General features: G+C 54.8%; 1 protein-coding gene and 1 long non-coding RNA gene across 5 annotated transcripts in view; one reads left to right on the plus strand and one right to left on the minus strand.

Annotated features, from left to right (window-relative positions):
• Positions 1 to 507: 507 nt before the first annotated feature.
• Positions 508 to 14,074, minus strand: part of Ttc28 (tetratricopeptide repeat domain 28) — a 63,939-nt gene continuing 50,372 nt past the window's right edge. Inside the window, exons 10-16 of the mRNA XM_028777410.1 lie at positions 12,943 to 13,663; positions 11,891 to 12,015; positions 10,111 to 10,342; positions 9,565 to 9,641; positions 7,489 to 7,618; positions 6,304 to 6,411; positions 508 to 5,363 (exon numbers count right to left, since the gene is read on the minus strand). Coding sequence (XP_028633243.1) covers positions 3,808 to 5,363; positions 6,304 to 6,411; positions 7,489 to 7,618; positions 9,565 to 9,641; positions 10,111 to 10,342; positions 11,891 to 12,015; positions 12,943 to 13,663 — 2,949 coding nt within the window. The 3' untranslated portion in view covers positions 508 to 3,807. The remainder of the gene's footprint in view (positions 5,364 to 6,303; positions 6,412 to 7,488; positions 7,619 to 9,564; positions 9,642 to 10,110; positions 10,343 to 11,890; positions 12,016 to 12,942; positions 13,664 to 14,074) is intronic.
• On the plus strand, positions 753 to 7,860 carry LOC114629397. 4 transcript variants are annotated; one of them, XR_003712658.1, is made up of 5 exons: positions 753 to 1,004; positions 3,536 to 3,646; positions 6,404 to 6,470; positions 6,578 to 6,729; positions 7,590 to 7,860. It is a non-coding gene; the product is annotated as an uncharacterized LOC114629397 (long non-coding RNA). The 4 variants fall into 4 exon arrangements; XR_003712656.1 differs by having other exon boundaries at positions 6,669 to 6,729; XR_003712657.1 differs by lacking the exon at positions 753 to 1,004 and adding an exon at positions 1,643 to 1,987 and having other exon boundaries at positions 6,669 to 6,729.

Below are 14,074 nucleotides of genomic sequence, written 5' to 3' on the forward strand. Positions count from 1 at the left end.
AATCTAGGCTTTTGCCTTTCTGCTAGGTCCATCGTGAGGCGGCGGGGCTGTTTTTCCTGTTTTGTTTCTTTGGGCTGGAGGTTTTCCATCCTCAGTTATGAGCCATCTGGGGCTCTGCCGTGGTGAGCCTTGCAAACAGCATTGACATTAATGTTTCATACATTTCTGTCACCCAGTGGAGGTCACCCAGTGGGACGTCACCGTGCCTGTGCCCCCGCATCTCACTGTCCCTGATCACTGGCCCGGCGCCTCTCCATACAGAGGATGGCTTTCTTCCTGAAAAGCTTCCTTGGAAGTTTCTATTTAACAGCAGACATCTCTGGCTCTCCACTGTGAGTCTACAGGAGTCAAGGTGTTGGCCATCAGGGCCCTCTCTGTGCGGCTAGAGTGCCCGGTGCAAGTGTCCCTAAGTGTCTCTTCCTAAGGTGACCTCAGGTGTGTGCCCATTTGTAAACATGGGCACTCTGGAATTGTGGGAAACGAATAGAAAGAGACTCGGGGACAACATTTAAAACCGACAGGCTCATGCTTTAATAGACACTGAATCACAAAGGAAGGGCCAAGCGCCCGCAGCCTCAATAAAAATATGAAGTTCTTTTTACATGGCAAATTTCATAATATAAAAAGTTTAATGCTGTCTGGAAATTGTGTAATTTACAAAAAAAGAGTCCATGTAGGCCAAAGGTGGCTAACAATGCGTATAAGGAGAGTGAATGCCAAGTAGGGAGGTGCCCAGGACGGGGGTGGGTGAGTGCTGGCGTGGATGTCTCTGAAGGATCCTCTACAAACAGGCCCGGTTCACAAGCCACGAGTACAGTCAATTCCGGTAACAGCGTGTGAGGGGAACCGCACTGTCGCCATTAGCCCGACTACAAGGTGCTAAGGATCACTGAAGCCGCTGTGTGCATGAGTGCCATGCCCGCGTGCCGGGGCGGCTGGACTCTGTGGGCAGCACCTCACCACTGATCAGTGTGGACTGATTTTTTTTTTTTAAAGGGAGGAAGGTGAGCCCTGCACACTGGTGCAGAAACAATGTGTACGTTTTGGTAGATGATTTTCTTGGGTGTGTTAGGAGTCATTGCTGGTGAAAACTGGGGGGCAGCCTACAGCCTTGCTTTCGGGTCCTACTAAGCTCCCAGAGGAAGCTGCTGCTTGCCTGGAGCATGTCTTTGTCTGGTAGAGCGGGGTAGAACATTAAAGAAAAAATTTATTAAAAATTTTTATTTCCTGAGTTCAAGGGGATGTCTCAATACTACCAGCAAAGGGGAAGCAGAGACCATTCTCGTAACTTTGACTCATATCTGTTGGCTTCTCCCACCCGGGATGAAGAGCCAGGAGCTAGGTAGAAGCCGTCTGCACCAAGTGTGAGCCCTCGGGGCTTTGGCCCAGTGGGCCAGTCAGTCTCCCCTGCTTCCTTGAATTCTTCCTGGCATTTTTCTGTTGTGTGTACCAGGAGTTGCCAACCTTTATTTAAAAGGCCGGGTAGCAGGTGACTTCAGGCTTTGTGAACCAAGAGGCAAAAATCAGGACTTCTGCTGTACTCATTAACCATTTTAAAAGGTAAAATCCATCACCGGCTTAACGGCCAAAACAAACAAACAGAACTTCAAACTCATTCACCAGCCTTAGCTTGTGGGTCACGGTCGCCAACCCTGACCCGTACAGAACTCGGATCATACAGTCTCATGATTGGAAGTGTCCTCTTTGTGACCTAGCTGAGGACTTCGATTGACTTTACTTCACATGCATGGAGTTGCCAAGACTGGCATAAACGGCAACTTGGGTCTGCATACCTATCCCGTTATTTTGCCAATTCTGTTTTCCTTCATTGAAACTTAGCATCTAAGACAAATAAAAAGCACCTCAGGTACTTATTAGCTCTTCAGTGTCAATCAGAACAAAATGGCAGCGTACCTGGGCATACACCAGGGCAGCCTGGGAGTCCTCCTCCATGGCTTGACAACCACACATGGTCTGAGGGCTGGAGGTATGTATTTGCTGATGGCGGGCTGCACCCTGGACAAAGCCCAGAGAATCAGGCTCCTGGGCACTTGGGGGAGGGAGGGGCTGAGGTGGTGGCTGAGGAGGGCAGAGCCCAGCCACCCGAGTTTGTGCTGAGGTTGATTCTCGGTTGCCGAGGACCTGACTTCTTTGCAAATGGTATGCACAGTGCTGGGTTTGGTTTTGTCTGCTACATGGTGAGTTAGCTCCCTGCTGCTTCGTGAAGTATTCCTCTCCTAGGGCCGGGGCCAGCTTAGAATGTGACGGGCCGCCTTATTCTGGTTGTCACCGAGGTGGCTGGGTCAAATGCAGAATCCTCTACGACAAAACTCACTGGAGCAACATGGAGTCAGTTTGCAAAACAGCACACAGAGGCGAAGGAGTGGCTACAGAGTGAGGTCCTAGCGTGGTGTGTTGGTGCAGGCTGAGGCAGGAAGATTCCTGCAAATTTGAAAGACTAGCTTGGGCTAGAGACTCTACAACCAGAAACAAATCCAAGTCGGAGCCTACTCGAGGTCAGAAGTGCCCTGGGGGTCATGATGCCAGCCTGGCCCCTAGAGCCCTGTGGTGATGGGCCTCTTCAGATGACTGCTCTCACAGTTAAGAGGGAGGGGGGCCTTAATCTCAGTGCTCAGAAGAGTATTCCCGACCTGGTGGGGGTGCAGCTCAAGCTGTTGCAGCGTCTGTAAGGGACTGACCTGTGAGTGGCAGCCAGCAGTCACAGGAGACCAGCCAGGCTGTGGGGCCTCGTGACCCAAGAGAGGAGAGGTCTGCAGGGAGAAGAGCGACTCAGCAAGGCAGCTGATGACATGGCAGGGGTCTGGTCTAGCTAGCCAGGGGACTGGACTGGATTTTTGTTTTTTTGTTTTCCGTTTTTTTTTTCTTTTTTTCTTTTTCCTCTTTCTCATTTTTTATTTTTTTAAATAAGGAAATTGAATACTTTCAACCATACCCCACCCTGGGAAAACTTGATTACTGTTTATGGATGAATATTCAAAATTTGACATTTAAAATTTCTCAAGCTTTTAAAAATAATAGCTATAAATGCAAAGTACTGTTGATAATAAAACCAGGTGTTTATCCATGTACAAAAAAGGTCAGTTATGTTTTAAAAGCACAATGATTGTGTTTTAAACCACAATTGCATAGTTCTAAAATGCCTGGACAAAAGTACAGAATTTTTATTTTTATTTATTTATTTTTTAAGAAAATTCAAGTTTGGCCAATGTGGGGTCAAAAGGCCCCTGGCCTTGCTCATGGGGAGCAGCTGGGGATGCAAGCTTTCAATATGAGTTATTGCATTGTGGCTGTGACTTCGGTCTCCACCAAAATGGCTACAGTTTAATCACAAAGAATTGGCATTTTAAAAACCGTAGTTCTCCTTTTGGCTAATGTAATGCGTCAGTGCAGAACTTAACTTAGAACATTACATATCCCACCAGCACCTGGAAGCCCAGCAAGAGCTGTCTGTGCTCCTATAGGAAAGGAATGCATAGAGACTTGGTAGCAAACCCTGTGCTCTCTCCTCCCACAGGTCCAGGGGCAGGAGCGTAACCAGGACTCGAGCAGGGCAGAGAGGCAGAGAAGGCACTGCCGTGTTCCCATGCAAGAACTGCTTTTGGCGAATCCGGCCCAGGGGCTACCTGTGAGTACTGTGGTATGTGGTGTGGCAGTGACCTTGCCCAGGGAGCCCACCTATCCGGGGAAGAGATGGTATCAGTGGCTATGTGGGTGGGTGACCACACTGGATGAGGGACCCCGGGACTCTGGCTGCAGTGTGCACTGAGTTGGGGGCAAGAAGCTGCTTTAACATTTGGAGGAAGGGAAGAGCCTTCCTGGGGATAGGAACTTGTAACCGTTGGCCAAGGGAAGTCTCAGAGGGCGCGTGGCAGCCGTCATGCTGCGGCCGCCGGGTGTTGTCAGTGTTGCTGTATCCGTGCACCAGTGGCCATTGGTGGGAACTTTGGGTGGCACCTCGTCACGTTGCTGCACAGACAGCTCCTTCAGTTCCAGCCTGTCTGCCCCACCCTCCTCCTTGCCATGCCGAGGGGACAAGTTCAGCAGGCTGAGGACATCTCTTTTTGATGTCAAGGTTCCCGGTGCACCTCGACATATTTTCCGGGGGCCCCTGGGGGGCTGGGGTGTGCTTTGCCAGAGCATCTTGAGGCTGTGCACAGCCTGCACCTTCTCATCGGGGGCATCGGCCGGACTGGAGCGAGCAGAGCCAGCTGAAGAGTAGGAGAGTGCAGGAGATGGCGCACTGCACGCGGGGGACGTGTTCCGGGGGGACTTGGAAATGTGGGCGCTGTAAGGAGAGCTGGGGTACTTGAGTCTGAAGAGCGGCGGGTCTGCTGAGGAGACTGGCGTGTCTCGGCCAGGTGATGGGCGGCTGCTGCCAGGAGGGCTCAGGCCATCCTTGCCTGACACTTCTGATGTGGCAGGGCTGCTCACCTTGGGGAGGGATGAGCTCCTGGCTGGGGGCTGTGGTTTGATAGTGAGTGGTGACAGCTGGCTCCTCTGATGAGACAGGATAGGCTTGCTGAAGGCGCTGGTCTCTGAGGCCCTGAAGACCGTGGTGCTGCTGGGTGCTACCACGCCATCTTCTCGGTCAGGGCCAGCTGGGCCACCACTCCTCTGAAGGCGCTCTACTGCCAGGAGGTGGCTTTTGGTCTCCTCTAGGATCCTCTGGGCCAGCTCCTGGGGGTCCAGCTTTGGGGTGCTCTCCTCCTGGGACTTCACAGTGCTGTCGGTCTCTGTGCTGGACTGGTCCGACTCCCCTGTGTCTGAGCTTGCCAGTTTTCCCACTTTTTGGAAGGGTGAGTTTGGGCTGGGGATTAGGGTCATCTTTACGGGGGAGTTGGGTGTGCTGATGCTTCCCTTGTTGCTGACCGAAAGCCTCACTCCACCTGCTGCCTTGACGCAGGGCAGCTTAGGGTCTGGGGAGAAGCGTGCCTTCCCCTCTCCTTGGTAGGTTGCCAGAGGCTCCATGCTGATGATGGAGAACCCCTCGTATTCTTCTTCTTCCTTGCTGGCCCCGCATCTGGCCTGGGGGGACATCTGGCGCCGTGGCAGGGTGGCTCGTTGCGGGTGGGTGCTCTTGGACCTATCATAGTCCTGTCGTCCTCGGGGACCCCCGCCTTCCAAACCTCCCTCGGGCTTGGAGACAAAACTCATGGAGGAGGCAATCGAGCTGAGGCTGTACACAGAGATGGCATCGGAGGCGATGCTGTCTGCCCCAGTGGGCGAGAAAGGAGGGTGCTGGTAGCCCAAGGGCATAGCATTGGACACAGATTGTGCCGACGCCAGGGACTCCAGGGAGGACGAACTGTCCAGGCTGAGGCGCTTGGGGAGCTCAGTGGAATCTAGGCACAGAACAGTCAGAGGGCAGTTAGGATCTTACAGACGGACATTCCCTTCACGAAGCATCCTAACGTCGGAAGGCAGCGAAGACTGTCTATATAAGTACAACCTGAATTTACTCCGACCTTGTGAACAAGAAGTAAAGACCCTAGGACCTGTCCAGCCATACGCCATGGGCCTCAGCCCCTTCTTGCCTCCTGTCACCTTCCACTCACTGGCACCAACAGTAGTCCTTACTGTTCTTGTGAATGTCACTAGTGAGCTCAGGCCCCAAATCCTGTACTTAAGGCTTGTCTTCAGTGCATTCTATCCTCTGCTTCTGCCCTTTGACCCCACAGTACCTGCCCACAGGGCACAGAGCTCCTCCTCTTGTCTATGCTGTCCTCTTCCCAGACACCCGGCTCCTCCCTCAGTGGGCATCTTGGATGTTCTAGCGCACAACGTGCCCAGGACAGCACTCCACCCCATCCCTGATGCTGCTTTCCTGATGTCTGTGCGATGCTTCCCTGATTGATCGATACCTGCCCTGAAAGCCGAGCGTCCCCTCGAGCCTTCCTGTTACAGTGCACATTCTTTAGCAGAACCTGTAAGTTCTGCTGCCAACTTACTATGCCTGGGACGACAGCAGGCCCAGGCACAGTCCCATGGACCTCCTCTTACACTGTGTTCACCTACATGGCTCTGGAGTAGGACAGGCATACCCTGAGACCATGCCATGTCCCATTAGCACCACTGTCCCCTGTCGTGTCCCCACTTTGCTGTTCCTGAGGCCTTAGTTCCTTTTGTTGGTCTCAGGGAAGCTAATGAGCTTGCTGCCTGTATACCCCAAGGATGAAGCTCTCCAGAGCAAGGTGCTCTGTGGGCCCCTCCCCTAGAAGACTCTAACACTGACTGCAGATGCATCACTCAACTCTCCTCAAGAGGGACAGAGGAGGAGCTTACCGAAGAGTGACAGCAGGGACTGGAGAGCAAAGTGGGTGGTGCGTCGACTAGCCTGTTTGCCGGTTTTCAGGATCACTTCCTCTTGGCCCACTTCACATAGGTCAAACCCTAGAGGAACACGGAAGATGCACCATGGGCAGTGTGGCAAGGTGCCAGCGAGTATCCAGGTGAGATTTCCCAGTTGACCCGTCAGGAGGTCAGGCTGCCTTTCCCAGAAGAGCTACAGGGCACAGCCTCGCCTGCTGCTGTGGAATATTGCCTGACTCTTCTGCAGTCTTCCTGGAGTCGGGCTATGTGAGACCGGACACTTGGCCACAGGACGGTCTGCTCAGACCCTCCAGGGCAAATGTGGCTTCTCTGCTCAGCACTGGGGCAGGACTGCAGGTTGGCATCCAGGAAGGAGACCTCTCTGTGCTTGAGGACAAGGTCTGTCTGCATGCCCTCCATATCTCTTGTCCTTGGGGGTCTGAGATGCACTTCTACTAAAAGGAAGGCCACCTTTTGTGCTCGAGGGGCCAGCTCCCCATCCTATGGGTTTTAATGGGCTTCAGAATAGTGCAGAGAACACCCGCTTTCCTGAGTGAGAAGCTGGCTAATGAGTTGTTGATGCTGTAGTTAAATGACTTCAGAGACATGCTAGCAGCCACATGAGGTGGGTGCATCCCTCAAGCCCAGGAGTTCTAGGTTAGCTGAGCACCACAGAGGCAGTCAGCAAGCACTCTCTCAGGCACTGAGGCCAGAGACTGTCCCCGGAAGAGACCAGCCAGGCCCCCTACTTGAGACACCACTAAGCCTGCTGGAGACTGGGGTGGGGAAGGAAAAGGAGCTTGCATGAGGTCTCCTTACCTGGCCTGGAGGCCCTGCCCTGCCCTGCCCTGGGCCTGGTGCTCCCTTTCTAACTCTACCCTGGTGCCACTCTTGGTCCTTCTGTCCTGACTACTAGTCACTGAGGTCTGGCCTGGGCACTGTCCCTTCCTCCAGCCAGCAGCAGCCCCTTCACACATGGTAAAGCTTGTCTGCGTTGGTGTGGTCAGGTGAGGTCAGGACAGACTAGAGGGGACACTGTGGTGGCAGGAAGGGGCTGCAGCATTAGCGTCTTTGGTTGATAATTTCTGCAACACTGGGTTTGACCCACCAGAAAGCGGGAGGGAAAACTGAAATTAAGTCAGAGGTGCTTGGTCCTACCAAGAGCTGCCAGGAACTCATGACATCCTGGGAGCCGCCACAGCTGGACACTGAGGGAGACCGGAATGGGAGCTGAGGCGAAGTCCTGTTCCTTCTCGCAGGCCTGCAGCTGAACCAGCACCTGATGGAGCTGAGGGAGGAACAGACAGAGATGAGCACAGGCTTGCAGCCTTTTGAGAACCACACCCAAGCCTCATGTCACCTGTCATGTATTGCTGATCTCTCATGACACCTGCAGCTCCCCTGTGCACACCTACTGAAGCCCCCCTGGTCATACCTACTGCAGCCACCCCTGTGCACACCTCCTATCATACTTACTGCAGCCCACCTACTGCAGCCCCTGTGCTGGCCACGGACAGTATGGCAAGGTGCTGTGTGGAGCAAAGGTGGAGGAGCCTCCTGGGCCCCAGCCCTGCCTCAGCCTCTGCCTTCCCTAAAGCACAGGAGAGGCTGTGGGAGTCGGGGAGGGCAGCTGGGACTGGCTGCCTCCGTTTTGCTTACATGCCTAAAGGTAGGCTATCTTTAGGGTCTTGCACTGGATGGGGAAGATTTGAACTCTACATTTTGTGACCGCAACGCTCATGTAGCAGTTGGTGTTAACCTACTCGGGTGTCTGGTGAACTCTGCTTCTGGGGTAGGGGTGTTCTTCTGCCTGTGTTCATCACTGGTTCTGCCTCTGCTGCTCTAGTGGAACTTGAGAGGTCAAATCAGGACAGAGTGGAACAGGAAAGGGGTAGCCAGAGCAGAGGAGGGGACAAGCCCCTGCCCAGATCTCCGTGCCAGCATTCATGTGCATGACCAGCAAGCTCAGAGCTGCAGGGTACTGGGGTGGGTGGGCAAGGTGCTCACCTGACAGCAGCTGCTAGTTAAAGTACTTACCATTCCCACCATATTTTTAACAGCCTTCATGAAGCCAGCAGAGTATAAGGAAAGGAAAGAGAGAGAGAGAGAGAAAGAGAGAGAGTTTAGATTCAAGCATAGCAGTTATGCACACAAGCTGACCGCTGCCTTAAGAGGTGCTGTACCAGCCTGGCTCTGACTGGAGAGGAGCAAGAGGCAGCAAGGGGGGGCACAGGAGATGAGCACAGGAGATGCCTTGGCCAGCGTCCAGTCATCCTGGGGCCCACAGCGAACAGATCCAAAGTCCCTTTGTTCCATGAAAGCAAGAGACAAAGAACTGGCACTCTGAGGCTCTTGGCCTTGCCTGCAGTGTAGGGGTGGAGTGTAGGGGTGCAAGTCCCTCATTCTTGTTTGGAGAACACGGAACTGTGTTCTGGATGTTTTAACATGCAACGCTCTAGAAGTGTCCTCTAATGCTATTCGGGGAGCAGTTGAGGCGTGCTAATTATAAAACCAGTGGGAACTCAAGCCAGGTCACTGGCTGGTTCTGTGTTCCAGTGATGGTGCCAACAGTCCCAGGGCAGAGGAGCCCCCAGGAGCCGCTGGGGGTATCTGCCCTGCTGAAGCTCACATAGGGTGACCATACTGCACATGGCTGAGACTGGTCGCCACACCTCAGCAACATGCACGACTGTGCCAAGTTATACCCTCCAGGATGACCAGGGAAACCACTCTACTTCCTTGAAGAGTGCCATCCGGAGCCTCCCACCCCCCACCAGTACACCTGGGTGGACTCTGGATTCTCAGTGGCCAGAAGGAAAGTTGGGGAGACGGAGAAGCTACTGGGAGCAGGGCTGCTCGGAGCTCAGAGTCAGAATTCAAACTCCCGAATTCCACCCACATTTCTTCAAAGCTGTCTCTTCTCTAAAAGGGCTTAGCCCTTGGGGGCTAGCCCAACACTGTGATACTGGTCAGTTATCTGGGAGAGCTGGGGGAGGTGTCAGGGCACGAGAAGACAGTGAATAGAGAGTTCTGGAGACACCTGGATCAGCCAGAGGCAAGGCTGTGAGCCCTAAGAACCTGTCTGTAGACCTTGCCTATTCAGAGATGCCATCCTAGCTCTTCTTTCTCTTCACAGAGGCAGGGAAGCCACACTCCACAGTCCTGACAGGCCCATCTGGGTCTGGTCACTCTGTCTTTCTGTCCAGCCTGCACTTAGCACCTGGCTGTACTTACCCGGCTGATGAGCTGCTCTCCCGTCTCCGAGGCTGTGATGAGCTTGCACAGTGCTTGGAGAGCCGGGTTGGGCAAACCTGAGCCGGGACACAGGAGCAGAAGTCACCTTCCAGGGAAAGAGCTCCAGGTGCTTAGCACTGAGGGTGGTTAGCTAAAGATCGGCCTGTGTGGCCTGGGACAGGAACATGTGGCCTCCAGAGAAGAGGGGCCCTGAGGGAGATACTTCATTCTCCTACAGTTACAGTGCCAGGACAGCCTGATCCCAGGTGGTCGTATGCCTGTGCCACCCTGGTTTCTCTGTAGGTTTTCCAGAAGCATAGCTGCTGATGACGGGATCTGCCTGGGGGCACTCTCATCCCCCAGGATGGGACAAAAGCCCAGGTGGGGCCAGCACACCACCATAGACAGGAAGACTGGGTAAGGTGGATATCAGCCATTCATCTGTGGCAGTGCCTCTCTGGGACTCTGTCACCTCTGGGGGTGCTTCTAGCTACAAGGCCCAGCATCCTTGTGACTCGTGGTCCCCTCTGTGCTGTAGCAGCTTACCCAGCAGGGCCTGGAGAGTGCTGCTGCATTGCTGCAACCTGTCGCCTGGGTCTGAGGTTGGAAAGAAGACAGCTGCCGGCAGCCCGCTGGCAGCGGGGTCCAGCCGGAAGCCCACCGCGGTGAGGAGAGCCTGCCATCCAGGGATGCCACCCACTTTATTCTCGACGCTCTGCTGAGAGGTGTACATGGCGTTCCGCTGTCCATTCTGGATCCGCTGCAGGGACTTCTCCACCTGGTGGGGATGAGGCAGTTAGAGACCCGGGTCAGCCCTGTTCCTCCTCCTGGGGCTTTGAGGGAAGTTGGTGTCATGCTGACTACTGCCACCCAGGAAGCCCATTTGACCAGGCTTAGGGACAAAGCCGAGGCCTTATGCATAGGAGGGTGTGACTGCCAGGAGCTGGTCAACAGAGCTGCAGGGATAGGGCAGAGGAGTCTTCCCTTCTGCACTCTGCAGAAAACAGCCTTGGGCCAGAGCCTGTCTGGGCCTGCACCCTTGCCACCCTGCCAGTGCCAGCCAGTGCCCACTGGATCCTCATTTTCTGCACAACTCTCCCAGTGGACACCTGTCTCTACCCTGAGATGTCACAGCCCCTGAGGCACACGTGTCCCCACAGAGGCTTGCAGACTGTTCAGCATGTCACCTGAGGCTTCTCTTAGAGCACAACACAAATCAGACATTTGGGGGAAAGAAGTGTCCATCTCCAAGGGTCAGGATTGGCTGTCCTGGGACAGAGGGGTCTTGGAGGCACATTGCCTCCTGCTGGAGAGACAGGCAGGGAGCTTGGGGCGTGGCTCTTGCCTTACAATGAAGAAGGAAAACAGTAAATATACCTGCAGCCAGAGGCCTTGTGAGACCCTGAGAAGTCCGGCTGGACAGGGCGGGCAGAAGGGCAACTAGGAGAAGTCTGCAGTGCTATGGCTGTGGTGAGGGACTCAGAAGGGCTCACAGATATGGGGTGATGGAGAAAGCTAATGTTTCGGCATCCTCAGGGCCCAGAGCATGGCTGCTCACAGCAGCTAGGCTCCCCTAGGTATGGTGCATGCTGACTGCCTAAGGTTCAGAACTTCCCCACAGACCCAAGCTTGAAGAATGATGTACCTTCTCTTTTATCAATGTGCACAGAGAGCCCCAGACCCAGGGTATGGGGCTGAAGGGCTTGGCTTGGGTCGTCTCCATGCACCAAAATGGACTGCCCACCTACTCCTGCAGCGGGTCCTCTGAAGCTACGGTGTCTGCTCTAGGCCTATGAGGTGACCACAGATAACTGTGTGTCTATACTACACAGGCCCAGCCTGGGCCAGGGTTGGTCTGGGAATGACTAGAGACTGTGCTCCATGTTTTCAGCAAAGGGAAAAGACGGGACAAGTTTTGTGTCACCGTTTTATTTTGGGGGTGAGGTAGTCTTTTGTAGTGCAGGTCAGCTTTTAACCCCTGATCCTTTTAGCTGTACCTTCTGAGTGGCTGTCTTAACTGGTAATTTCTAACTGTGCAGGTGCCTTCAGGCCTCATAGGCACTGGGGCTGGCCAAGGGCACAATCAGTCCTTTCCTGAATCCAGGGAAAGACTCTGGTAATGAAGTCTTCCGGCTGCTGGGGTCTCACTGATGGCTGGCTGGCTGGGGCCTCATCCTGCTAATCCCCCGAGACCCTGAAGTGTCATCTCACCCCCTCTAGGTAGGAAACTGAGCAGTTGGATTTAGCCACCCCTGTCTCCTTCTGTCCAGGCTGGTTCTCACTGGCACCTTGCCCAGGTTCCCCAGAGGGTCTCATCAGCCCTTACCAGGTGCAGCAGCACGCGCAGGGCGTCCCGTGCCCGCTCCGGGTGCTGCAGGATCTCCGTGAGCGCCTGGCCGATGAGTGACGAGGGGCTGTTCAGCTTGACATCACTCCCGATAAGCGTGAAACCTGAGGACAGCACAGAGGGCTCCTCAGGGGACAGTGGGGGACAGCACTGCTACCCTGGCTATTTCCTCCCAATGGTCCAGCAAGAGAGCTGGGCGCTGGTGGGTGTGGGCTGTCCCATACTGCTTGGCCGTCTTTGTGAGCCACAGGAGGGTACTCTAGAGCAGCCTCTGGCCTGGGTAGCCTGAAGCTTCCTTGTTAGAGACCTTGTGGGAGAGAACTTGGGGCAGGAACTAGCAACCAGAGGAGTAAAAGACATGTTCCTCCAATTCAGAAGAAACAGCCTGAGCTAGAAGGAAAGACCTGGTAGCTAAGCAGCAGGAGCCCATCGGTCTCCCTCCTGGATCCCTTAGCTCCTTTGCCTTCCTAGGTTATCTATCAAAAACAATACAGCAACAACAACCCAAACAAATGAATGCCACTTTCAGACAAGCACATTAGCCCAGGAAGCCCGCACACAGGCAGAGACCCCTGTGGGGATGATGGGCCAGGCAGAGAGGGTCTGGCCTCCTACATGGTTGCCATAGGGCCTGGACAGGACAGGCGTGGTCTGATGAGGGACCATCCAGTGACCCAGCCATACTGAAGCCTGTGCTGCTAGGTGGGAGGCAAGGCTACCCTGGAGGAGCCATGACACCCGCTGGGGTGCTGGAGTGCTGAAGGGCAGGCGACTTCTGCATGGCACACAACCGTATCTACACCGTGGCCACGTCAAGGGTCTCTTTTTTTTCTAACACGGGGCTTTGAATTGGGTGCCCAGCGACGACAGACGCTGTCCACTGATACTGAGAGCTGTGGGTTCCTCCGAGGGTGAACCCAGGGGCTGAGTACGAGGGCCTGGGCCCTCAGAGCCTGCTTCCTGCCCTCCCACAGCTGCAGAACGAGGGTGTGGGGACCACCCACGCCCACCGGCAGGCTTCCGCTCCCTACCTGCCCAGTTGGAGGGATGTGAGAAGGCCTTGCTGCTCTGCACTGCCTTCATGGCCTCCCCCAGGGAGGCACTGGCCTTCAGGCCATTCAGCAAGGATGAGTAGAAGGCATGAACGAACATCTTGGAAGCTGCGACCGGCACCGGCCACAGAGCCACAAGTACACACTGCACGCCGGCAGCTAGGAAGGCCCGTGTCAGTGCCACCAAGCCGTCTGCTGTGACTCGGCTGTTGGCCTCCTGGGAGGAGCTGAGGACCACCAGCTTCACAGACAGCCGCAGGTCCAGGAGGTCGGCCGCGGTGAGGAGCAGCTCCCGGAGTGGCGGGCAGTCTGAGATGCTTTCTACGTCGCTTGCGTCATCCTGCACCCGCAGCGATTCAGGGATCGTGTAGGGGTGACCGAAGGAACTCTTGCTGCTAGCAGGGTTGCCCTCCGTGTTGGGGGTGAGGACTAAGGCTGATAGCTTCCAAGAGATGTGGGTAGCAAAGTGGACACACTCAGCCTGGGTCAGGGCACTCGTGACCCTCTCCTTGGTGGCCATACTACCCACAAGGGGCTGGCAGCCCAGAAGCTCTGACACCATGTATGCCTCCTCTTCTGCTGAGGGCATCGGGCCCCACAGCCACCTGTCCATCACTGCTGACGGGAGCTTAGGGTTGCCTATGACAGCTGCCATGGCGGTGGAGCTGGAATACGTGGGCGGGGTCTTCCTCAGGTGACTCTAAGGAGAGGAGACACTGTCAGCTGGGCATCTGGTGTCCTGGCAACATCACTCACCCTAAGTGTTCAGCATCTTTGTGAGCCAGTACAGCCAGTCCCTGCTGCCAGCAGGGTAGAGGCTTCTGTAAGCTGGCAACATCCAATGCCTGATGTGGTTTAGTGAGCCAGGCAATGTCAGGGGTGCCAGCTCCCTCCCCATCCGGGACCTGGAGTCGGGTTGGCCATGGAGACCTCAGAAGTTTGTTCCTTTCCCTCAGAACTGATCCTGCCTTTTGAGAAAGTTATAATCCAACATCAAACTAAAACTTAAGATCTTCAAAACCACCGAGGCAGAAACTACCCCATGTAAATTATGCCCTGGGCCTGGCCTGGTTGCTAAGCCCGCCCACCTTTTAGGTTGCATGAGAGACTC

Source organism: Grammomys surdaster, unplaced genomic scaffold (genome assembly GCF_004785775.1).
Source record: "Grammomys surdaster isolate TR1022 unplaced genomic scaffold, NIH_TR_1.0 309, whole genome shotgun sequence".
Classification (NCBI taxonomy): Eukaryota; Metazoa; Chordata; class Mammalia; order Rodentia; family Muridae; genus Grammomys; species Grammomys surdaster.